We start from the raw sequence: 24821 nt of genomic DNA on the forward strand, positions 1-24821 counted from the left end.
TGCCAAGGGTGGTTGGGTTAGGGACAGAACAAACTGAATAGCCTGAAAGAATTAAAAATGTAGGCAAGAAAAGAAACAAATATCCACGTAGCTTTCCAGAGTGGTAGGGTATCTGCAGTGCATTTTACGTGGCTGTTGCATGCACTTACTTCCCGTTGGGTCTTTGAACCCAAAGGGGTTAGGGGTTCCCCTAAAGGAAGAGGTACACTGCTGAAAATAAGCTGTTATTCTGAGCAGAAAATAAGTGTGGCCTGGACTACTGCAGTCTGATCTGACATGCAGCAATCATCTTTAGCAAACAGAGAATAATTCATGTTTCTATCCTCATTTACTTCCTGATATTTCAGTGTGTACCAAATAGGATATGCTATTTGAAAAGGACTGTGAAATTCAAGCAATCCACTACCCCATCTGCCTGCTATCCAGAGAGTAATACAAATTAATTGGCATAATTTAAACAAATAGCCTACAGCCAGAGAAGCATTGTGTCCCATTAACATTCTTTTGAGCTACCATTTGTGAAATTACTAATTTTACACAAAAATATTGCTTCCTTACAGCCCGAAAAGGGTGGGGAGGGTTTGCTTCTTAGAACCAAGTAAGTCACGTGCCCCAAAAAAACATTTTTTTCAAGCGCTGCTTGATGTATAGAAGAAATAGCTCATATCTTCATCACCTTCTTCCGTGGAACACAAAATAATTCCAGGGCACTTCTGCTAGGAGAGGAAGTGTCCACGCCACCGCCACCTCACCTCATGCAAAAGAGGATCTGCATCACCCCGAGACCAGAATAGCTGCTCCTCACAGGCAGTCTTCTGGCATCTCCCACAACACTCCCCTTCTTGGACGATATACTTGTAACCCTGTAGGAGAAAAGAAAAGGACTGACTGATCCAGGAACAGGAGACAAATGAGAAGATTAATCTTAAAAGAAAACACTGGGATAAATGTTTAATGTTAGCAACTTTTTATGGAAAGGGGAGTTTGAAAACAGAACTGTAAGGCCACACACTGCTATTACAAAACAAACAAGTGGTCCACTCAGCTCAGCATCCTGTTAAATGGTTAACATTATCTGTCAGAAAAAATAAATTAAAATGCACACAATATTAAGAGCAGAAATTCTTATCTCATTAGTTCCTGCTTAATATATATTTTGAAGACATATTCACTTCAGCTACATGGACTAACTCTAGGTACTATCCTCACTCCGGTCATGCCAATCAGCTAATGGGCCTTGTGAGGATATCAGCTTCTCTAGTGTGGTATGGAGCACCCCTTCTTGGGGTACAGAAAATGTTGATGGTGCCTAACACTAAAAAAAAAAAAAAAAAAGAAAGAAAGAAATCTGAAATCACCCAGGAACATCTTCCTTTTGCTAGGATCTGCTCAAATACATAATAGCACAAAGATTTGCCACAAGACAGAAAAGAACAACGACATAAACAGGCAGAAATGGAAAGGGAAGAGGTAAAAGAAAAATGCTTTCAGAGGACCCTGAGCTATTTCAACAGCATTAAGCAGCAGTCATTTCCAAATATTAGTTTATTGTATGTGAGCAGTTTCTTTCATGCATTAGCAAATTGTAAAGAGCAAGTCTTTCCAATAATATGGCCCTACAGAGGAGTGCAAAAGGAAAAAGAAGTAAGTCCACTTCTAAGGGTCAGAATTGCCATGTTATTTGGTAGATTTTGAGAGAAAAATATATGTGAATGTTAAGAACCCCATTTAAAAAAGATCGTTACATTAAATCACCTGTTTTTACATATGAGTCATATATAAGAATTTTTCTTTGGTATTTAAAAAATCTTTTTTATATATAGAATACTATTTCACAAAAGAAAATGAAAGGTAAAAATTGTTCTAGTGGCATCTTGGACGTTAATCAGCACTCACAACTCCCCTTCCCACCCCTGAGATTTGAAGGTTAGGATTCAGTCTGAGCACATTCAGACATCTGACTGCCCTGTGCTGAAGCAGAGGGAAGGAGGTGGTCAGACATGTAGTCCAGGGACCAGTTTTGACTGATCATTTCATCTTTTCATCTCCTGAAGCAACTAGCCAAATATTCAAACATTGGAATATCTAAGTGAAAGAAAGCAAGGAGCTTTAATGTAACTAGAAATAATATATTCTACATTTAATAGCTAGGCAGTCTCCAAGGGGCAAAATGTAACTCCGATTTCAATACAGAGTTGAAGGAAAGATGTTTTGTCAAAGAAAATATAGTTCATGTGAAAAATGTCTATGAAAATAAGCACCATTTTATTTTGGTCAACCCCTTTGAAATGAATTGCTGAAGTATTCCCAGCTGCTCCCTCCCTTCATGAATTGTCCTTGATTTGCAATATGAAGCACATTAGCAAACCTCAATAATCAGCAGACTTTCACATGGAAGTGCATTTTGTATAATGTCATAAAATGTAATACCAGAGTTTGACCTAGCTTTGTGGGAAAAGTTGTGCTGTTGAGCATTTCATTTTATATGACTTTTATCTGCTAAAAACGTCTGAAGCATCTGAAGTATTGGATACAACTTTTCATTTGTGTGGCAAACTCAGAGAAGTAAAAATCCATGAGCTGTTTGTGCCCAGAATAAAGCAAAATCCAGCTGCAGGACCCAAATTTCACTAAGTTGGTTTGAACAGAGTCCTCTAAAGTGCAAACAAAAAGGTGCTATGCAGCAGACTCTAGGGGTGATTTGCACCCCTAAGGCACTGACAAAGATGTTGGTTTTGGACAGTTCAACCTGCCTGAGTCGCTCTTTTGGTGCTCAGCGCATTCAAAATCTGGGGGCTCTGACTCCTAAGGGAAAGAAACACAGGAGACCACAGCTCCCGACCGCAGCGCCTGCTGAGCTTCTCCTAACACAGCTCCTGAACCACCATAGACTACAAACCTGTCTCAGAAGACAGTCCTGCAGACTGCAGCAGTCTACGAGCTCCTCAAAAAGCAGAGCATCCATCTGTACTTGAGGAGTAAGGTGGACAGTGATTGCCCGCTGTCACAGATCCTCCACAGCATGAGAAATATTTCACCATCAGAAAATCCCACCTTTTATACCTCACACTATGGAAATTTGGGCCCACAGGAATAAAGAAAGTTTTATTTTATGTTTAATTCTAAAGGTGGTAATATTTAAGGTTACTTCTAAGAAAAGGAAAATGTATTGTGCATTTTGATGTGGTTTTTTATTGTGGGGTTGTTGGGGTTTTTTTCAAGTTAGATGACTCATGTACAAAGAGCATATGCTACCAGGATTATTCCTGAGCTACACAGTCTATGAACATGAACATCTGACAAGTCTCAGATACTGTGCTGTTGAAGGTTAATGTTAGACTTCCTTCATTATTTTTTCATTTTCTAGCGTATAGACACTAGCATATAGAGATGCCAGTGTTTCCCATGGTTTGTTCAAGAATCCACTTATAGTCAATATTCTGCTTGTCCCCTGCTTTTTCTGGGCTGGATCCGCTGCTTTATTCCTCCTCCGTATCTTGCCTTTTTTTTTTTTTTTTTTAAACACAGAGTTCTCAAACAGGGAATTAAAATTCAGAAGAAGCCCTCAGTAACTGTCTGACTGTCCATCACGCTGAGAGGCAGATCACAGTCTACAGGACTATAAAAATCCCCATGCCCCAGGAGGTAAGGGATAAGGCAACACAAGGCACCCCTCGCATTTGAACAGGTGCATGTGGCTGACTTGGGAGTGATAATCAGCAGCTGCAATGGAGAACCTGACAAGTGCTCAGTTATGCTGCCAGATCAGGCTGTTTTATCAAACACAAATGTGGAGATAAAGCTGATCTACTGCACGGAGGGTGAAAGCATACAGATTAAGACATTCTACTTGGGGGGGGGAAATTTTGCACGCTTTTGAACCGGAGCTTGGCTTGCGACAAACAAAAGAGGAATGCAGATTAATTCTGTAGCATTCAGAGAACGCACATTTTTATTTCATCACCTACTCAAGGCTACTGGAGGCATCTGCATAGGCTATGGCTTGGCATATCTGTGCATTCTCTCTTTTGTTCTAGTGTTGCTCAGGATACATAGTTCATCTTTTCACAGGTTTCACAGGTGCTAGGTTTTTGGCCAGAAAACCCTGACAGCTGCCTTTTGCCCACCAAAGCAGGAAAGAAAGAACAGAGATTATTCCTCAACATAGTATTTTTAAGAAGGCTCCAGTATTTGCCTTTTACATATTGAGATGATAGTATATAGAGAGGGTTGGAGGAACCAAAGAGAATGAAAATGGCAACAGTAGACCAAGAAAAACCCAGTAGGACGGATATATATCAACTTGAAATGCTGAAAGCAAAATCTTCAGTGGCGATGAATCAGCACAATTGTAGAGATTTCCCTGGAGCTGCACTCATTTACCCCAGGTGAGGACTTAATTCTCTGTTTGTAAGCCTCTAGAACATTTCCATAATAAACTATGCTTTAAAATGCAAGCAGGATGTTTGAAATTATCTCCTAACAAGACTTTCACAGTTTTTAAATGAGATCCTGCACATCTAATATTCAAACAGCAGCCTTCCTTTTACATTAGTTTCTTTGACCTCCTTAATACACACTATTAAGCCATTTACTACCATGCTTTACATGCTACTTCAAAGGAAAATTTCCGTTTGAAATATTGGAGATTAAAGGCATAGCTTTTGTAGTCAGCATCTATTACAACCATCATTCACTATGCTTTTGCATGTAGGGTGCAAACGTTCTTTATTTTAATTTAATTAATCAAGAGGCTTGAAAATCTAACCTAATTAATTTACACACACTTAGCCAAATGGCTTTGTCTTAAACACTCATCCCAGAAAATTATGCTTCATTCTTCTCATAATCATCTAATACTTTAAATTATCCAATACTTTAAACCACACTCTTTTATATCACTTACAAAGTACCTAACTCCAAGAACATTGACAGAAATTAAGCAAAGCAAGTGCTCCCTTCATATCAGTATATTAGTGATTTTAAGATGTTCTGAAAGCTGTTATCCATTTTATCATCACGATTCTCTGAAGGGATGTAGTCTGATGTACTCTCAGAGAAATAATTTCTGAAGAAGCTCCAGGAGGGAGACACCACTCCTCCTTGTGGCACATGCAATAATTGCAGCAACTACCTGCTTTCTCAAAACTTTGGTAAGAGAAAGATAAAAGAGGACAGAAAAAGTGAGGGGATTCTGCCATATAATGAAGGAAACCCACATCTGGTTTGCAAGTAAGAAGTCTGTATTTGCTGTTAACCTCCTCAGAGAACTGTGGGATTGGTTCATTTAAATGAAACATCCACTTTTTTTCCATAGCATTTCTTTACGTTCTAAAACTACAGATACAAATTGAGTTTGATTTTGCATGCTCAGGAGAACAGTAGCACCGTTCATTCATCAGTGTGAAGGAGCTAGTACATGTGTTATGGTTTTTTTCTCTTTTTGTGTAGCTAGATAAAAAAACTGTAAGCTGTTTTCACAGAAGTCAGATGACACAGTTGACAATGATACTGCACAACTTTAAGACCTGGCAATGGAATTAATAACCATGAGCAGCAGAGAGTTTAAACATCATCTTAGTAATGATCCATGATTAAAGTATGTCTTTAATGTCAATACAACTTTCAATGCCATCTCATATGAACTGAAAAATAAGCTTTAAGGCCAATTCAAACTGGATTACAGAACTTCTGCGATCCTTGATATGTATACCCATTGAATCAGGAATAAGCAAAGGAAAAAAGAAAATCTGAGCTATCCACGTTCTCCAATAGCTACGGTTTTGGTTGTACAACTTTGATAACCATTAAAGGCACAGAAGAAATGGCAGATTCCCAAAAAGAACTAGCATGGTTTCCACCAAGGCTTTTTGTTTGTTTTAAAAAAGCTTTTTGACACTGCAATGCTTAAGGCTGATTTGTCAAGAAACTGTAGCTCTGCATTAATGATACTTTATTAGAATAACAAATTATTGATAAAGTTATGGCTATGAGCCAAAACATAGCCAGATACTTTAGATCTAATATTTCATAATAATTGCCATACTAGAAACAAGTCTCTTCTACAAATGGAAATCGAAGGGATTCTCTTGCAACAGCTGAAAGCTCTCACATCTACCCTCATGGTTTTCACTGCATTGGGCATCCTCAAGCTTTCTCACCAAACTCTACACTTGCAGAAAGAGAACTAGTTAGGTTTGTTGGGTTTTTTAAAATTGATTGGTTTTTTGCTCTGGTCCTAGGGAATTATGCAGCTTTTAAGAAACAGCAGAGGAAAATATTATTAAAAAAAAGTTTATATTTTGTTCACACCTTCTCAAGTGCACACATATATATGCTGTCCAGGCTTGTTCTGATACAGAGGCTGTAAGCTAAATGATATTGAAATACAGTGGTATCAAGGCATTTGAAATTCTTTGAAAACCAAGGCACAATTAGCTTAAAAGAGTTCAGAAAAAAGAATTGCTTTTCAGATATTGGTTTGTTTAACTGAAACATTCATAGTCAAATTTTAATACATAGTTAACTGTTTTAAAATACATATTAGTGTAAATTCAAATGAGAATTTAAAACAAGTCAGACAATGCAGGGTTTCTACAACAACGTTAACTCAGCCATAAGGTGCTGCGCATATATGCTCTAAGCCCAAGGTCAGCCTTTGACTCCAGACACATTATTAATGATGTCTTTCCGAAAGCAAAAAGAACACCTTTAACTTCTCACAGTTGTATATACAAGGTTTGCTAACGAAGAGCTTTCTTCCAAATGGAACTGAACAAAAGCAAGGAGGAAGAAGAGATATCATGTGTTGATTTTTCTTACCCTCTGTTCTGAATTCAACTGCATAAATGGGACTCATTCCAAAAAAAAGGCAGACTTTAAAACCAGTTAAAAGGTTTAGGAAGAATAGTGGGAAACAGGCTGCAAAGATTTGGAGACTTGGTGGAGGAGGGGAATGTACATGACATATTTGTTTGGAGATTCACTGTATTTCCAGCAAGAAGAGAAAAACCTACTCCTGGAGCAGAAAAAAGCAAGTGAATCTGGTCTCACATGCAGCACTAGAAAACCCAGAACATCACAGTAGTATCCCAGTCAGCACAGTGAATCAAGTACAGAAGCAGCACGTGTCCCTCAGTTAAAGAAAGACTTTTGCAGTTATTGCTGTAGTATGCCCTCCTTTGCATTTCCCACTGACAAATTCCAGCTGGTCACCTGTAATGACACCAGGGCAGTCTGCTGAGTCACAGGCCAACATGCAGACTTTTATCAGCTATTGGACCACTGAAAGCACCGATGTTAAAACACACATTTGGAAACACTTGCTGCTTGGTCAACTGTTTGAATTTTGTGTGGGCTAATGCGATATATAGCCTAATATAAGCATTTAAAAAGCAACTTGGAGATTTGAATAGCATTAACTAGCTCATCCTTGCTTCTGCACTGAGGAAAAAAACAAATTGGCTTCTCCTGGGCTTCACTTCATGGTTCAGGGAAGAACAAACCCATGGGGAAAACTCTGGGTCAGCAAAAGACCTGCAGAGAATATTCTGAATCCCAGACAGCCACATCTAGTTGCTCCACATGGACCCCGCGCAGCCTACTGAACTTGCAGATTGTGCACACACCAGACCACGCACTAAGGAGGAGCTGCTTCAAGTCAGATGTGCCTTTTCCTGAATGGAATTGGCTAATACCATCAAGAACAATCTCAATTAATCCATGTATATACTGAAAGCTTTACAAAGAGGTAGCTTCTGATGTTTGCAGCACAACTTCTCTGGCCACATGGCAGTTGGTAAGGGCTGTGGGTTGTCAGCCCTTAGCTGGGCTGGGCAAACTCTTCTGCCATCTGCTTTTTCTGCAGACCCAAGCTGTGTGTTTCCACTGTCCTCACTGACTGACCCATCTATGCTAACCTCATGGAGCAAGGACATGGGAATGCTCAGGATTATGGGTACAAGGTGCTAGATACCAAAGCAAAATGCAACTCTAGGGCATCACATTTAATTTTACAGTGATTTTTTACTTCCTTATTCTCCACATTATGTTAAGGTGAGGAATGTTAGGGATGTAAATTGGGTAGTTTAAAGGAAGTATAAAAAACATTTGAACTTTTGTTTGCACAAATCATGTTATGGTCAAAGTCTTCTAATCTATGACACTGGCAAGTGCTGCTGACTTTTAACCAATTCCTTTGACCCTTCTAGAATTCTTCTACCAATTTTTTGTACCAAGTATCTGTCTCCTCCTGCTTGACCAGCTATGTCAATATAACAAAGCAGCTCATACTTCCTTTGCGGGCTTCCAAAAGTAGACCACATAATTTTATAGCATGTAGCAGATGTCTGAGCATAATAAAGGCCACAGCATGTGGTGTTATTACTGCTATAATGGGCAGAGCTGAGCAATAGACAGATCTGAAATGTTCTCTTCAGAAAGTGAACTTCAGCTAGAACAGTCATGTGAAATCAAACTTCAGACATCATGAGTACTTATTGTGCAAGTGCTGTAAATGATAGACACTTCAGGATGCAGTTCTCCTTTTATTGAAATATAAAATAAACTTGTCACTGATTTCCTTGGCAGCAGGATATGATCCTAAAACAATAACCCTAAAATAAAGTCAGTAATGCTTAGGCCCTCTTAGACTCTATTCCCAAGATAATTCGTTGCTACAACACTTATTTTCTATTTTTCTCTGGTTTCTCTAAACATGCAGGTTTAAAAGTAATCATTTCAGATCTCCATCAGGGCTCTGCTGGCTAATGCACTGGTTTAAATGTTACTCACCCGAGAGCAGAACGTGTCACATGCTTTGTCGTGACACTCCATCATCTGAAGTCCTGTAACATCATCCCTCATACTAGTGCAAGAGCATTCCCTGCAACCATCTTCCCAGGTTGTCCCAATGGGGTAGACAATGTTGTTGTGCACACACACCTATTGAATGCAACAATTAATACATGAAAGAGCGCGCTGCTGCTGTAAGGGCACACTGCTGGCTCCAAAAGGCTGCTTTTTAAGATGTGAAACCTACCATAAATTTTACAGAATATTTTGAACCCAGTATAATGCTACAGGTCTTAAAATTGTGGCCTCTCTGTTGAGGAAAGGAAAATAAGTGCAACCAAAGCTGCTGTTTTATAAAGAATAAATTGGAGAATTTTATCTGCAGTTGGTGGAATTGCCCAGGGTCTGACTCAGTCTCCCTGGAAGTATAATGTGACCCAATATTTAGAGATAATAAACAGTGACTCCTGTAGAAGGAGCTGTGCACGCAAAACTTCTTCCAGCTAAATCAGCTGATCTGAAAAGATCCTACTTTGAGCTACAAGCATTCATTCTCTTGTACCCTTAGGCCATCACAGCTACCACAAAAGTAGTGTCATCTCTTATATTGCACTTTCTATTAGTAAATTTTACAGCATGTTATTAAAGAGATGAACATCATTTATTTTTATAGATATAGCGACTAAGTCACAGAGGCATAAAATGACTTATGCAAGGTCATGAACTACTTTTAGCAACAGAAAATAAAGGCTAGATCTCCTGAGCTGCAAGACAGTGTAACCCTACGTTAAGCTGTTTGTTAGGTAAGGTTGCTTCAATGAAAAGGTTACATTGCCTTGCAACCTCTCCTCTAAGCAACCTTATCTTAAAGGTTAACATAATATAACAACTTAATAAAAGGTTGGCAAAATGAGGAAAAATATATCCTGGTGAAGCTTTAATAGACTCAGGTATTAATTTGGCAAAAATTTAAAAGTAGCAATATAGTTCGTATAAGATACAGTGCCTCCTCAGGCAGAGGCAAAGGTAATCAATGGGCACAAGGAGTTTAGGTCTAAGGTGTCCCAAATATTTCAATAAAGTTAGTACAGGATTGAAAGAATATATAGTAACTGTACTGACCCAAAAGCATGTACCTCTGTTATCCAGAAACAAATAAAAAATTTTAAAATTACCTCTGAAATTCCTAATGCCTGAATGACCTTGAAGTTTCAAATGGTTTTGGTGGTCTTTTTTATATATATATATATATATATATATATATATAAAAAATCTGATTATCTCAAAGTCAGAAAAAATGGGTTGGTTATGTCAGAATAAATGACTGTAATAAAGCAAGCAACAGTGCGATGCAACAGTGTATTTCTCTCAGACACATGTAAATTAAAAATGCCCTGGCATCACTATCTGGTAGTCTCGTGGGTTTGTTAATAACTAGCTACCCACTTACTTTGGTGCTGTCACTCCATGTATAAAAGATACCATCATCTGTGGAAATGACACTTCATTCCCCTTACCTTGCCTGGAACACAGGTGGTAGATACACAGCCGCAGTCATTGGTGAGAGATCTGGATAGATACCCCAGAGGGCAGCTCACTGTTGAGTTCATACAGCTGCAGGTACACTCATATTCATCACAGCACTCGGTCTTCTTAACAGTCAGCTCTCGATGCGGTGGGCAGGAAGGTCTTTGAACTAAGCTGCATGCCTCTCTGTTACACTCTAGCAGAAAAAGGTAGGTACTATGTCAAGCACACGGCATTTCAGAGTGCTGCAACTGAACAAGACAGTTCTCTGGCAGCAAGGCACTAATTGCTAATGCAAACTGTTATAAATCTACTTAAAGACTAAGAAGTAATGCAGATATAAAAGACCCAGGTCAAAGATTGTGCTGCAGGTTCAGGAAAAGTTCCTACCCTGCCAAAAAAATTCTTGTCTCATATACAAGCAAAAAGATTTATAAAATAAGCATAAGGGTCAGAGCACACACGTCCAAGAGCAAAGTGTTTCTCTTTTCCTTAATTCAAAAGTGTATTCAGGAAGTGCCAACAATACCCTTCTTCCAAGTCTGTGAAATCATTAAATGTCCGTTGGCTCCAAAATTAAACCTTTCAGAGGGAAAAAATAATGTCTAAAGGAAATTGTCAGTGTTGGTCAAATGCAATGTTCCAGTGTCACTCCCAGCTAAAAAAAAAAAATCTTACCACATGTGTAATTTGGTCTGCATTCTCCAGGGTTGGTCAGGGTAAGCTGCAGGCCAAACTCACAGACAGGGGCAGGAGGCAAATCACAGGAAACCAGATCACAGACTAAGAAGAGAAATCAAGAGAGTGTTTAAGACCATGCCTGACTAGTTAGTCCTCAAGAAAAGACGCACACGCATGCACGTCCCCATTAAACTTTTTTTCCCTACACTCAGTTGCTATCCTAAAATATGAAGTAAGTTAGAGTTCAGCAGGTCAGAGTTTGTTTTCAAAATAGCTTAGGGAACAGTTCAAGCTTGGGTTATGAGGATTAGGGTTCTACTGTTATATTTAATGTGCAAATATAGACCATGCACAAATAGATACTTGTGAAAAGACCATTCTAATGTCATTTAGACAAAAACAAATTGCTCCATTCCCTTCCTCATCTCTTACAGAAAGAGGGACAAAGTCAAGTTCAAAGTGAATGGAGACTCACATCCTCAGGAGCTGTTTGTGTTTCCACACAGATGACTGTATAGTCATTCAGTAGTTTCAAAAATGGAGCATTGCATTAAATAAAAAAAGGGATTGTATACCTTTGAAGCATCTGGTAAAAATATGGACCAAGAAGATTCCAACAGTTTATGAGAACCTACCACACTCATACTCGGTGCAGCATTGGCCGGGGTCCCTGCGCAGTTGAGGGACTTCACAGGGACCACACTGAACAGCTGGAGTAAGAAGAAAACATCCATAAAACAAGTTTGGATAAGAACTAGAAAACCAGGTAACAAAAACATCAATTCAAGTCCAATCATACTTAGAGCTAAACCGATTTACGTTTGGCAGTAGGGCAAGGTCGGACCGTGCAGTTTACTTTCTTGTTATCAAGACACGTGCAGATCTTGCAAGGCTCATTGGCTGGAATCCATGTTTCCATGTGCTGCATGAAAAAAACCCAGATTGTTAGAAAGAAATCAAATATTCTGGTCACGGGTATGTTAGTGATGGGACTGGGTGAGGGTGAGTAACAATTTGGAAAACCAGAAGACTCTATGCAGGATTGGTTGGTTGCTCCGTTAACAGTAAGAACCTAAGGAGACACATAATTCTGAAATGACTGTAGTGTACCAGTTTAGCAAAAGTTGTAAAGAATGCTTGAATAGGATGAGGAATTACTATTTTTTTAAGCATGAAAAATGCTCAGATGTTATAAATGCAATTGTAGGCTATTGTGAGTAACAGTGGACCCGTGCAACTACATACCATGATTGGATGTTCAGTGGTAATAAGGGAAACAACAATATTTTGGGAAATACATAGAAGTGGCTGCTTTCCCAAATTAGTAGTACATAAACACAGAGAAATAAACAGTGCATATTTTTTAAGAATATGTGGGGTGTCATCACTTGATTTCCCAGTGGACTGAAGACTGGAAAAGCACTCTAGCAACCCCAAATCTGAAACCATCACTGTGGTGATTACATGGAGGTAATAAGCACATTCAGAAACTGCCAGTAAAATGTATCATTATTCAACCACTGCTCCTTCTCATGAGAGAGAGGGAGATCATTGATGTTAAAGATGTAGTTACCTATAAAGAACTATCCACATTTAACACCCATGTGAATAGGGAGGTAAGAGTGAAAAGATGCACTATGGGACGATAACATTAATTTGCACAGTCTATCCAGGTTCTGGGTGAGAACATGTAGAGTAGGTTAGGATGCCACAAAGGGAAAAGGTGTCTTCCAGAAAACTCTGGAGTGCAGTCTAAAAATAACAGTCTGCCAAGGCCTTTAGTAATAAGAAGAAAGGAAGGAAATATCTAAGCATACTGCCACTGTACCCAGAGATATCTATGTATTTTAAGCCATCGCAAGAGTCTGAAAAGACATTTTACTTTCAAAGGTTAACAGCATGGCAAGGATAAGACACCAGACATGCTAGAACAAGCCAATCAGAGGTTTAACAAAGCTTAGGAACCAAATCGTGTAGGGTCAGCTAATCCATAGGAAATCTATTTTAGTCAAAGAAAGCTTGCATCGATGTATCGTTAGTAAAGAACATTATCTCAGAGCTTGGAAAAACAACTCGGAGCCCTCTGCCAGAGCATTCAATGGCCTCAGGATTAAAAAGTCCTGAGAAGGCAGCTGATAGAGAATGCCCACATTTGCAGGTGGTGATGTGAAAAGCATGTGCACATTTCAAGACACAGAGAAAGAGAATCACAACATTTGCTCTAACATTTTCAGCAGCCTTGATTTTCGCACAGGTTTTCTTCAGCATAAGTAGGAGCCTCTTTCTAATACCAGAAGAAATGACAAGAAATAGCACAGTGTTAGTAGAGCTCTATATGGGCATTGGTACTGAGAATACCATAAGCCCAAGCACGATCTGGGGTAGAAAGGAACAGAGGAACGAACACCAGAGGGAAAGAAGAGGGTTAAGGAAATCATAACCCACCACCAGTTGCACTGCCTGTTGTATTGCTCACACAGCTAATCCTGCAATGGTGGAGATGCAAAACGGCTGTGTGAGCTGATCCTCCCCTGCCCTCCACCTCCCCATCCACACAGCAGCTGCATCTAAGCCTTGCTATTGGCATACAGATGAGAGGTTTTCAGAGTTAAAACACCATTAAAGGGCATGCGACAACTCATGAATTTCAGAACTCCTCCAGAAACAAGGAGATATCACTGCAGACGTTATTCCCAAGATGTGCACTGAGCTTTTCTCCACGAGGGCTTGAAACAATCATTTAAATGGAAAATGCACTGCATTGCCTGAGAATTCAGGGATTTAAGGCACACAGATCCTAGACTTTAATCTGCATTTGCAATAACCATTTCATATAGCATCATAACACAATAACTAGAGTTGTCAGGGTCATCAAGAGTTGTGCACAATTGATCTGTGTTTAGGGCAGTGATTATATACATTGCAAGCTTTTTTTTCCTTCAAGAGAAATAATAAGATTTTTTTCTATTCCTTTTATTACAAAAATTACCGGGGCTTTTTTTCCTTCCATTTTACCAACTCTATAAGCACTACACAAATCCAATGATACTGTATTTAAAACAAAGACCCAAAATAGAACACAAAGAAAAAATCGTGGCCATATGTATGGAGGTACTCTAACCTTAAAATAAAAGCTAGTACAAGGTCCATGTGCTCAATCCTTCAGAAAACTCTAACTTTTTGTTTTGAAAAACTTTGTTTGGATAACGCAGTTGTGGAATGAAAGAACACACTTGCCCTGCGTCTTCCCTCTTGCTGCCAAAATCCATAGGGTATATACACCTGAGGAGGGGGCTTAATGCTGTTAGGCTCCTGTACCAGCCCCTTGGCCAGCAGTAGGAAACCCTCAAAATCGTATTGAGTGAATACTTTTTCAGTGCACTGTACTTTGACAGTATCAGCAGGCGGCACTAAGGCACAAGCCATGGCAAAGCGGGGTCCTCGGACCCGTGTGGACCTGTCCTGTGCGAGGGCAGGCTGCGCTGACACAGGCGGGGCTCCCGGCACAGACCTGCAGTCAGTACGACTCTTGCATTGGCGAAGCGGTGCCTGGAACGCTTGCTTCACTAAGTCAAGTGCATTGGTCGCTGGTACCCTATCACCTAAAGGAAGGTGTTCGCTCTGTTAAGTTTGATGCTTTTGTCATTATGTTAATCAATGCAAACAGTATTTAAAAGAGATGTTTCAGCCACAAACAGTTTTTGCTTCCTTTCAGTTTAACTGTAAATGTTTATAACACATTTCTTGCTGAACGAAATGTGAGTCTAAATTTGCATGTGTAAAATTAAGTTATTCAGAGTACATACATTCATTTACTGTTTTAAATCTACCTTTTTTCTTAAAGAATAGACTATCCACACACACATAGAGACTTCTGTTATTTACAGAAGATCTATGTTACAAAAACAATTGTGTCTTTGACAGCAGGTTTGGTGAGTATGATGAGATCATCCAAAAATCTCGTTAAGAATCTAAAGCCCATAAAATACTGAAATTAAAGCACCTTCTTCTTAAAGTCCTGTAACAAAACTGCAGATTTAAGAGGACTGGACAACTTAGGTAAAAATTTCCAGAGTTGAGTAGCTGGGGGTGAAGAGGAACAACCCCTGTTACTTGGAACAGGGGACACAGGGAGGAGCTTGCAAACCTGCTGTGTGATGCCGAAAGGGAAATCGACAGTCTCTTTCACTGCAGTCTGGCACCCAGCACCTGTAGCTCTTCCCAATCCCATTCTGCCACAGAGAGGTCTGACTTAGCCAAGGAAAGTGGATTTTCAGCAAAACTAAAATGATGAATTTCATCAAAGGAATAATTCTCGTCAAAAAAAAAGGATGTAGGCTAATATGACCTGACATAAGGTTGTCTTAGTTTCACTGCTCCCCACCAACTACTGAAAATATTTCAGTAAGCTTTGCAAAGACAATACAATACATTTTAAGTAAGCGTTCCAGATTTATGATTGAATTGTCATTACTGGTAAAAGCCTGCTGAATGGAGGTGTTTATCCTGGTAAATGTTGACTTACACCATCCCTCCTCTCTTCCCTCTAGACCTCCCTCCACACAAATTTGTCATGCATTTCCGGGTCTGTACAGTCCCAGCTGTGAATTTTATATCCATCCCAGCCAATTTCACACTAGGGGAGCTACATGGGGCTAACAGCCGGCCGGTTATGAGGAACTGAGCTAGAAAATAAAGTATCCAAAGGGGAAAATAGTTAGGCTTATAAGACAGATTTACTTGCAAAAGTACAAACCCCAACCACTCACAAAGGTAAGCTGCTAAGTATATTGTTACCTGATGGTGCATGCCATCCTCACTGATGCATTGTGTGCAGACTTCTTCATCAACACAGCTGTCATTAAAAATCACCTGTCTGTCTGGACAGAAGCAGCCTTCTGTGGGATAATCCTTGCAGACACTGAGTTTGGTACTATTCTCACAGTGCTTTATGCAGGCTTTGTGGCAATGATCATATGTCAAATATGTGGGACATTTCATTGCTGAGGAAGACAGAAAAAAACTCTTTAGATAAAGAGATCTGAAATGCAGATAAATGTTTCCATTCACACTTTCTTTAGAATTCTGTTCAGGTTTTGAAAGCCATCATCTGATGAACATATTTTGTCCTCTGCAGCCACTAACATCTTTGAAAATACATTTTTAAAACTAAGAAAATCCACAGTGGAAGGTGATTGAAGGCATATGCTTAAGTTACAGTCCATGCAGAAATCACCAAGCCACATTTTCAGGCCACATGAATCAGCAAAGTATGACTTTCCCTAATAATAATAATACAATGGCTTACATGAGCTGAACATCTTGTCTAACTTTGTTTTCAACACTGGGCAAGAGACGTAAGAATTTAGAACCACCTTTATGTGTATTAGAGAAGCACTGGTAACAGTGCATGGTTAGGAGATATCCAGGACAGACAAAAGTGTTGAACAAAGGGGTTTTTTGACAACCTGATAGGCGGCAGTGTTCCCAAGCAACTAAAGAAAGCTAACAAACAGAACACTTTGGTACTTCAAAACAACCTGCTGGATTTCTGTACCTTATTAACGGAATTAACTGAATCAAGGAAAGTTGCATTCCCCCCTAAGCCAACATATAAAATTTTTACTGATGAGTTCACAACACTGAGGGTATTGTCTCTAAAAGCAAACACAAAATTAAGGCTACAACTATTCAAGAAACCTATGGACACAGCTTCCATACTGTGTACTCCCTTAAGTCTACTTTATTTTTCTCTACAGCTTCAATTAGGAAAAGTGTTTCTTATTTCCCAGTTTGTGACTGCTGTGAGGTTTATAAAACTTTTTTTCAGTCCCCTGACAAAAAACACTGAAAGAAAATTACTGAATGAAGACCTGAGCTCCCAACCAACCAACCATTCATCAGCTGAACTGTCTACACACACCCTTCTTAGCAGCCAAAGGAAACAGAAAAGAAATGTCTTTAACGTTAACCCTTTTCAGTTTCAAGCCATGCTAAATCCAATTATTTCTGGTGTGTTGGAGTCTATGGTTGTATGTGTGGACAACCATCATAGTTCCGCAGATGCAGAGGAACTTGAAAAGCCACAGGAACTTGATGGGGAGTCCAATCCCACCATGAAATGCTTTGGCTGGATTCTGAAAACAGAAAAAGGTCTATCCGAGTAAAATAGGAGAAATCACCTGCTTATAAACTTGTACTAGCAGCTACCTGGACTATACTATGTTTTCCAGAAAAACTCATTTCCGGAAACAGTTCTGTAAACAAAGTGCCTAGAGTAAGCACCAGTGCTTATTGCCTGTGATGGTCTCACATCAGCTCTAATGAATATGTGAAAATACATCCACAGCACCTATTAAGGTAGTGTATCATTTACTTTTTTATTCCAATGTTAGTAAATATACTTAGCACACTGGCTTTCATCTTGCTTACCTACCACTAGCCCTAAAGAAAATCTAGTAAACTTTCTCTGCACAAAATTAGATTAATTTATTTTAGAGTTTAATGCTGATGCCCATCAGCACAGAACCTGGATGGCTCTCAAGCAGAGTGAGTACCAATGCTAAAGCCTCTAATGTACTTCCTGTAACATAGCCCCTTCTCCTTCCTCCTTTTTGGCTGGCATTAAGGAGCCAAGTGTGTGAAAAATGCAATGAAGAACTGTGCCCCAGACTCCAGATATGCTATCAAAAAGCCTGTGTGCCTGTGTAAAATGGCAGTTTTTTCAAGGAAGGAAGAAATGAGGTGGTTATGTTTTGCAAAAGAAATACAAATGAGCTCACATGAATGCCCTTGTTTGAAGTCATGTCTGTCCTTGGGGACATGAGAATGAGATGTGCATAAGCAGTGTCAAGAGATGGGATAAACTCCATCAGTGGCTGGAAAATCATCCTAACCATCCTTTCATCCTACTGGCACAATGACAACCAGGTGATTGTAGAAAGCCACCTTCAGACACATTACTGCCCTTATGCTCCAGAGATTTGGCCAGGTCCTACATGACTTCTTACAGGTAACTCTGCTTTTTGTATGGAAACTTCTGTCAGAGGTATGGAATGTGAGGAGGCATGAAGGACTCCCCACAGTCAGCCTCAGAAACAAGTATTTCAACAAGCCACACTCCTGGCTGGCTACTTCAGTGCTCACTTCAAATGCCTGTTGTCTCTGAATGAAAAGGAAAAGACTGCAGGTACTAGCAAAAGGGGAAAATAAGGCTGAAAACCGAGTAATAGAAGAGTAATTCTTCTGCCAAATTAGTTTCAAAAGAAATCTACCTCAAATACTACCCTGTATGATGCTACTATGATCATGTATTGATACTGTATTCTGTTTGTTGGCTCCATTAAAACATCGCCTTTTCTTTCAAACAGGGAAGAGAATAGTAAAAGAAAAGCTGGGGGAAAAAAAAACCAGTTTCCTGTAAACCTATGATTTCAAAGGGCCATCTGGCACATTTAAGTAGTGACATTTCTTCAGCTGCTTATTTTTCCTTTAAATTACAGTAGCTATTCCTAGTAGATACTGGTTGGGAGAAAATAACCTCTATGAGGATCTATAGAAGGTGCGAGTCCATCAAAATAAAACAAGCCACTCAACAAATTCAGAGTGAAAGATCTAGTGACAGTTTGCACTGGAATTCACTCTGACTTTGTGGCTCAAACAGATAAGACAGGACAGAGCATCCTGGGTTAAAGTACTAAATAAATACTTAGGGGAGGGGTGTTTTTCAAGCCTATGATACATGGAGAAAGGCACACATCCTTTCAGGCGACAATGCCACTCCTTTCTTATCAGTAGCTAGCTCCTGAGGTCACATACTGCTGGCTTGCCTTTTGCCTCACTGTACTGTCACGTGCAGCCAAAAGGACAGCTAAAACCCCAGTGCCGATGAAGCTGGAGTGAATAATGCACCAGGGCTAATAGCTCATCAGCTGCCAGTCAACCTCCCCGCATTGCTCAGGCAGTTTTCTTAAACCTCCCTTAATGGTCTTCTTTTTACCCAAAGGAATATGCTTAGAAGGGTTTTTCCAGTGTTCTTGATAGTGGTTTCAAGGCCACGTTAAACCAACTTAGCTCAGTGCTGCCATCAAAATGGGCAGTCCCCTCTCTTCCTTAATCTCCTCCCTCAGCTGCTCTTTCCTGCTGGCACTTTTTTCCCTTTTACAGCTAGTTTTCACAGCTCACCAAGCAGTATGTGAGGACTACTGCCAGCACAGCAAAAGGAGTGGGAATGCATGGCTGGAGGTGGAAGAGGAAGAGAAAAACTGTCCCAGATCAGCTGAAGGCAGTCGTAAAGCCACCCCCATACTGTTTTCCAAGTCATGGTTTAAATCCTTCAGCTGTTATGGTCCTCACCAGCATGCCTTGCTTACACAGCGAACAACCAGCAGCAGATAATCTCAGTGTATCTCCACTACACAAATCCTTCATTAGCAGAGGTGGTTTAAAGGTTTCTTGTATCCCATTGCTTCTCTCTCCTCCTCCTGACCCTCGTTCTTGCTTCTCTGCCAGATGTCACTGCCCCTCAGTTGAGCAGGCACAGCCTGTTATGCATTTACTTTCTAACCTAGGCCTGCAAAACAACCCAAAGAAAGACAAAACACAAACCCCTCCAACAACCAGAATGGCTCATGAAAAATGTTGTTTTCAAACAAAATATTTTTCCAGGAATCCCTGCAGCTGCTGAGTGCCACTAGCATCCTCCTCAAAGAACCACAGCTTTACTGAGCAGTACCAACTAGCAGTTTGTTTCATACGCCATGCAAGCATCAACTACCTATCTAAACTTAATTCATCTGCAAGCTAGTATTGGCAAGTACCTAGAGGGCATGTCCACATTGCACATAAATGAGCTTAAAGAGCTGCTGAGAAGCACTCATGGAAACATCAGCATATGAAGATTAACAACTGCTACTGCTGCTGCTGCCATTTATCTTCCAAGCATTTCTACTTTCTGAGCAAAATTTGCTGACTGCTACTGTTACTTGAGCTACACAGTTCAAAGCTGACTTGGTCACCTGCACATGAGCTGACATTTCTTTTGTAACTGCAGAATGAATATGTCAGTCCAATCACTATATAAACAATCCTATTTCCAGGTGAATAAAGCTTCCTCTCCACGCAAAGCTGAATTCCAACATGTGTCGATATTAGTAATGCAGTGATTTGTTAGAAATCCTTATGATCTTCACATTAAGATAAAATCCGTACTGCCATTGAAGTGGAAACCCTATTCAGCAGACATTCACTGCAAGGGTGAGCCTGCTCAAGAGGTGCATATTCTATGCCTCAGGGTTACATGGCTATCAGTGGAAGCTACAGGCTGCTGCAACCTAAGTCTACTAAGTGTGGGGTTGGGGGCAGGTATTAAAAAAAAAAAAAAAATCTTCCTCACTGTGCATTCCCACCTTGGAGTACAGTTTCCTTCCATCCATTGACACAAAGCTGGAGTCTACCAGATGCCACTCAACACATCTACCCTCCTGAAAAGGGCCAAGGAAAGCTCAGGCAGTGGAGCTGAACAAGCACAGGATGGAGAACAGGCCCTGTCTTTATCAGATATTCCAGCGAGTATATTCACCCATCCAGGCAGAGCAGTCAGGAAGAACTTCTACTGCTTGAAGTGTCTCAATATGACATGACAAAACCCCAAATCAAACTCTACAAAAATGACAGGGATTCACTGGAGTGGGGGGAGGGAAGCAAGGTATTCCAGAACCATGCCATTGTTACTACACGTGTAGTGGTAGAGTGATTAAGCTGCACTGTCTATTTAGTCATTAATGTAACCTGTATAATGCCCCTGTAATTGGCAATTTTATTTTTGGCAGTTGCACACATGCACCTGCTTGAAAGAAGATGATGCTATTGTTAGGACACTAACGACTGTTTTATGCAACTAGTGTTAAAATGGGCAACTCTTGTCTATCCTTGTACACGCTGTGTAACAAGATGGGAATTTGAAAACTGCAGAGAGTTATTAAGGTACTCCACTGACATTCAGCCTCGGACATTACAATTTGCAAAGTCTGACTGAAGCACTAAATTTGGAAAATGGCTGGCAATATTCTCCCTCTGTTTTCTAGGACTATACTCCAAACAGACTGTGTTGTTTCTTAAAAGATTCAGTCTGCAACAGTAACATGTTCTTCAATAACCTATCCTGTAAAGACATTTAAGACACTAACTGGAGGCTCAGACCAAATTCACATTCACATTCTTGACTTCCTATCCCATCGTTCCCTCAGTCTGAGTTTAAAACATGAACAAAACCAAAACATGTACTGAGTTTTTGTGGTATCATGCCTTTAGGATGCTGGTTCTCCACTTCTGAAATGAAAAGTATCTGGGCAGCAAGAGGGAAAGAAAGTAAGGCAACAAGAACTGACTAAACTGAAGAGGCAGGAGATGCGAAAAACAACCGGGATATTAAGACACTATATGAGGGGCTAGCTGGGAAAGAAAATGCCTACATACATACACATCTCAGATACTTGACTAAACCAGAAACACTGTGAGTGAATATCTGGATGTCTGTAACCATCACTGCAGACAGGCTAACAGGAGAAGTTGTAGCATAAGCCACCTCAAGAGTTACTTATTTGTACTTAATATGTTGCATTTTTGGCAGATCTTTAGGTACACCTCATAATAGGGCTGTCAGGAGAAAAAAAGAAGAAGAAAAAAAAGAAAAAAAACCAGGAAGATAGGGCAGAACTTCTTACGTCTATAAGAATTTAGGGGAGTAGATATACAAAGTGACAACCGTCTGAATATAGCACTAGCATGCTTGTCCTGCTTCTGTTGGGCTCTGGGCAATTTGCAAGACTCACATTCTGGTACACTGCTTTCTCACAGCACAAACTCTTCAACTCCAAAACACAAGCAAAACACAGCCAGAAGGAGAACCGGATTTGTAAAGTAAATTACAGCTGGTTTGATCAGTGTAGCTGGCATGTGCTGGCAAGAAAAGACATCACAGAGAGTGGCCGTTTACACATTTTTCACTGCAGTAGAAACTTAAAATCACACTGGCTCTTCCATCATGGTCTGGAAGGTTTAGGCTTTGGTTGGAATGTGGGGAATTTGTGAAACTATTACAGAGAAAAGTCTTATTTTGTGTCATTATGTGCAGCTACAACAGTGACAGGCTGGGAAGCAGTTCCACTAGTCCAAATTATGAGTTTCCCTGTGTGCCTCATACAGATCCTCCAATGTCTGTACCAAAGCAATGATTTCTGCAGCTAAAACTGCTTGGCAGAATCAGAGCAGATTCTCAGTCCAAACCTGGCCCCACAATGGTTCGGTGGCTGCAGTCAGGTACTGTCACATAGCTGTTTTTACCTGCGCACAGCTTTCACAGTATTTTTATTTCATAGGTTATCCCTTTAGACTTGCATAACTACCTTGCATTTTACTAGTTAACAGTTTACTAAGAAACGCTTTTTCCATAATATGCAACTTAGTGGATGACAAACCAGTTATCAGATCTGCAATACGACTTGTATGGGAAACTTGATCTGGAACTTCTGCCCCATTATACAGCATTCAAAAATTAATATTACACTGACAAGATGGTCATTGTCACCACCACCACCAAGTAAGACAGTTTCTATATCAGTTTTAACATAGAGTAAACCCCTTACGACAAAACTCGGGTGTTCGCCAGTCTATGCAGACCCCGTTTTCCCTGCAGATGTGAGCGTAGGAAGTTATCATCTCGCAGGCTTCATCCTCATAGCAGCTGCTCTCTGCGCAGGCCTCGTAGAACATGTTGGGGGAGATTAACCTGTGGCACTCTGCAAACCGATCGGAGAGCAGAAGGCGGCAGTGGCTTATTACGTGCTCAGAGCATTTGTCTTCTCTCCGGATTTCACAGATCTTCCCTGGCTCTTCCACTGTCCAGTCTTGGATAAACACGCTGCTGTCAGGAGTGACAGAGCCATCACGTAACGTGAAGTCATTGACGTGGTTCTGGTCACACACCCCTAGGAGCGTGAGTAAAAGGAAAAGAAAAAGTCTGAAGACAGTCAGCAATAAAATAAACCTAGAGAAAACAGGCACAGGACAGACAGAGCTGTTTGGGGCCTCTCAGTGAATGCCAAGGGGAAGAGGAATGAATGATATTCCTTGTAGCTATTATCCATAGAGGCATAAAAACCCTGGGTCTCGTTTCCCGTCCCTTATTACAGGAGGTATAGGGTACGCCACAAAGGTATAAGCTATACAATAGATTATGCCATTGAGGATACCATAGAATTAATTCTCCCAGGTAGTAGTAACCCTCACAAACCTTTCACCTTCACTGCAAGCATAGGTCGTGTCTCTCACATAAATGTATACGTAAGAACTGAAATTTAAACCCTCATCCAAAAAAAAAACCCAACTCCTTGAAAAGATAATGTGAAATAAGTAAAACATGAGAGATGTCTAGCCAGTTCTTTCTAAGGTATTACTAGGAGTCAATGAGCTGTTACACTGATGGCCATAGTAGAAAAACTTACATAGATTAGCAATGTACCAACAAAGGGGGATCAGTTCAGCCAGAGAGTTTACAGGTTCAGGGCCATACAAATTACAGTAACATAAATAGCAGTTCAAACCCAAGTAGGAAGCTGTTAAAATTACTAGCTTTCAAACTTACCACAAAGCCCTTGTGTTCCTGAAGAAAAGCTCTTTGAATTAAGTTTAAGAATAAATTCATTGTTTCTTGGAGTAAATGTGAGATTATGTCCAAGATGGGAGAACTTGATTTCATGCATTATTGCTCCATAGACAGTGATTTCAAACAAACTGCTAGAATAGGGGATATGAACCCTTTCACCATTAACAGCCACCTGTTTTCAAAAAGGCAAGATCATCACATCAGTTCTAGCAAGCAGTCAAAATCAACCCAATCTTACAGTTGAAACACATTTTGACTTCACAAATACTTGAAGATCCAGCTGAATCTGAACATAAGAATCAATTTTGCAGGCTGAAACTTTCTATTGAGTCTAAAAATGTACAGAACTAATCGACCTTCATTCTCTGTATTATATGAATAACTCTTTCAACATTTACCCATATGAGTGCTTTCCTTCAGCATCACATATTTACAGACTAGCAATCTAACGCCATGAAGTTAAAATGCTGCCTACAGACCCTGATTATCCATAAACTTCAGTGAAAGTCAAGGCTGTCCATCACCATGCAGAACTGGGTGCAGGTGTTTTGGTCCATCCTATTTTGCTACACGAGTCAGAAGAGATCACCTGTGCAGGCTAGCCAACTCCTGTATGTCTGAGGAACTCAGAGACTGAAAAATGTGTCATATTGAATTTGAATACTTCTCTGCCTATAAAATAGATGTAATGCATACGAAGCTGGCCTTTCGTCTAATGCTGAGGTCCATCTGCATACAAGGTAAGAACCAACTCCCTAGCTCTTCAACTAGCCAGTCATGCATAGATTTGTGAAGAACAGACTGCTCTCCTACGCACCAAATGATAGCATTGTGTAAAGGACCTCTGCCAAAAGAGGAGAATCAGAGTGCAGTATGTCCTGTCTATAATCCCTGCCTTACTGGCAGAAGTGTCAGGGAGACGTTGCCAAATCCCATGTTCTTGACATTGTCACACCAGCACAACGGGGAGAACAAGAGGAGAAACGTGTTTGGCTCGTTAAGTGAACATAGATTGTATCATGAAATTGAAATGAGACATTTGCTCAGAAGCCTAAGAATAGGCTGCCAGGGGAACAGAAATTGGATAAAGGGAACAAATTTGTCTCATAACCTGAATTCTATAGCATGAGCAGACAATGCACAGATCATATCATTG

The 24821-nt window shown here is 40.1% G+C and overlaps 1 protein-coding gene across 1 annotated transcript in view; it reads right to left on the bottom strand.

Moving 5' to 3' along the window:
- Nucleotides 1–24821, bottom strand: part of VWF (von Willebrand factor) — a 144749-nt gene that overhangs the window by 20642 nt on the left and 99286 nt on the right. Inside the window, exons 35-43 of the mRNA XM_050915926.1 lie at nucleotides 23645–23837; nucleotides 22647–22988; nucleotides 15799–16004; nucleotides 11821–11923; nucleotides 11637–11711; nucleotides 10999–11103; nucleotides 10311–10516; nucleotides 8794–8943; nucleotides 753–863 (exon numbers count right to left, since the gene is read on the bottom strand). Coding sequence (XP_050771883.1) covers nucleotides 753–863; nucleotides 8794–8943; nucleotides 10311–10516; nucleotides 10999–11103; nucleotides 11637–11711; nucleotides 11821–11923; nucleotides 15799–16004; nucleotides 22647–22988; nucleotides 23645–23837 — 1491 coding nt within the window. The remainder of the gene's footprint in view (nucleotides 1–752; nucleotides 864–8793; nucleotides 8944–10310; nucleotides 10517–10998; nucleotides 11104–11636; nucleotides 11712–11820; nucleotides 11924–15798; nucleotides 16005–22646; nucleotides 22989–23644; nucleotides 23838–24821) is intronic.

The sequence above is a fragment of the Gymnogyps californianus genome, chromosome 1 (assembly GCF_018139145.2).
Source record: "Gymnogyps californianus isolate 813 chromosome 1, ASM1813914v2, whole genome shotgun sequence".
NCBI classification, from domain to species: Eukaryota; Metazoa; Chordata; class Aves; order Accipitriformes; family Cathartidae; genus Gymnogyps; species Gymnogyps californianus.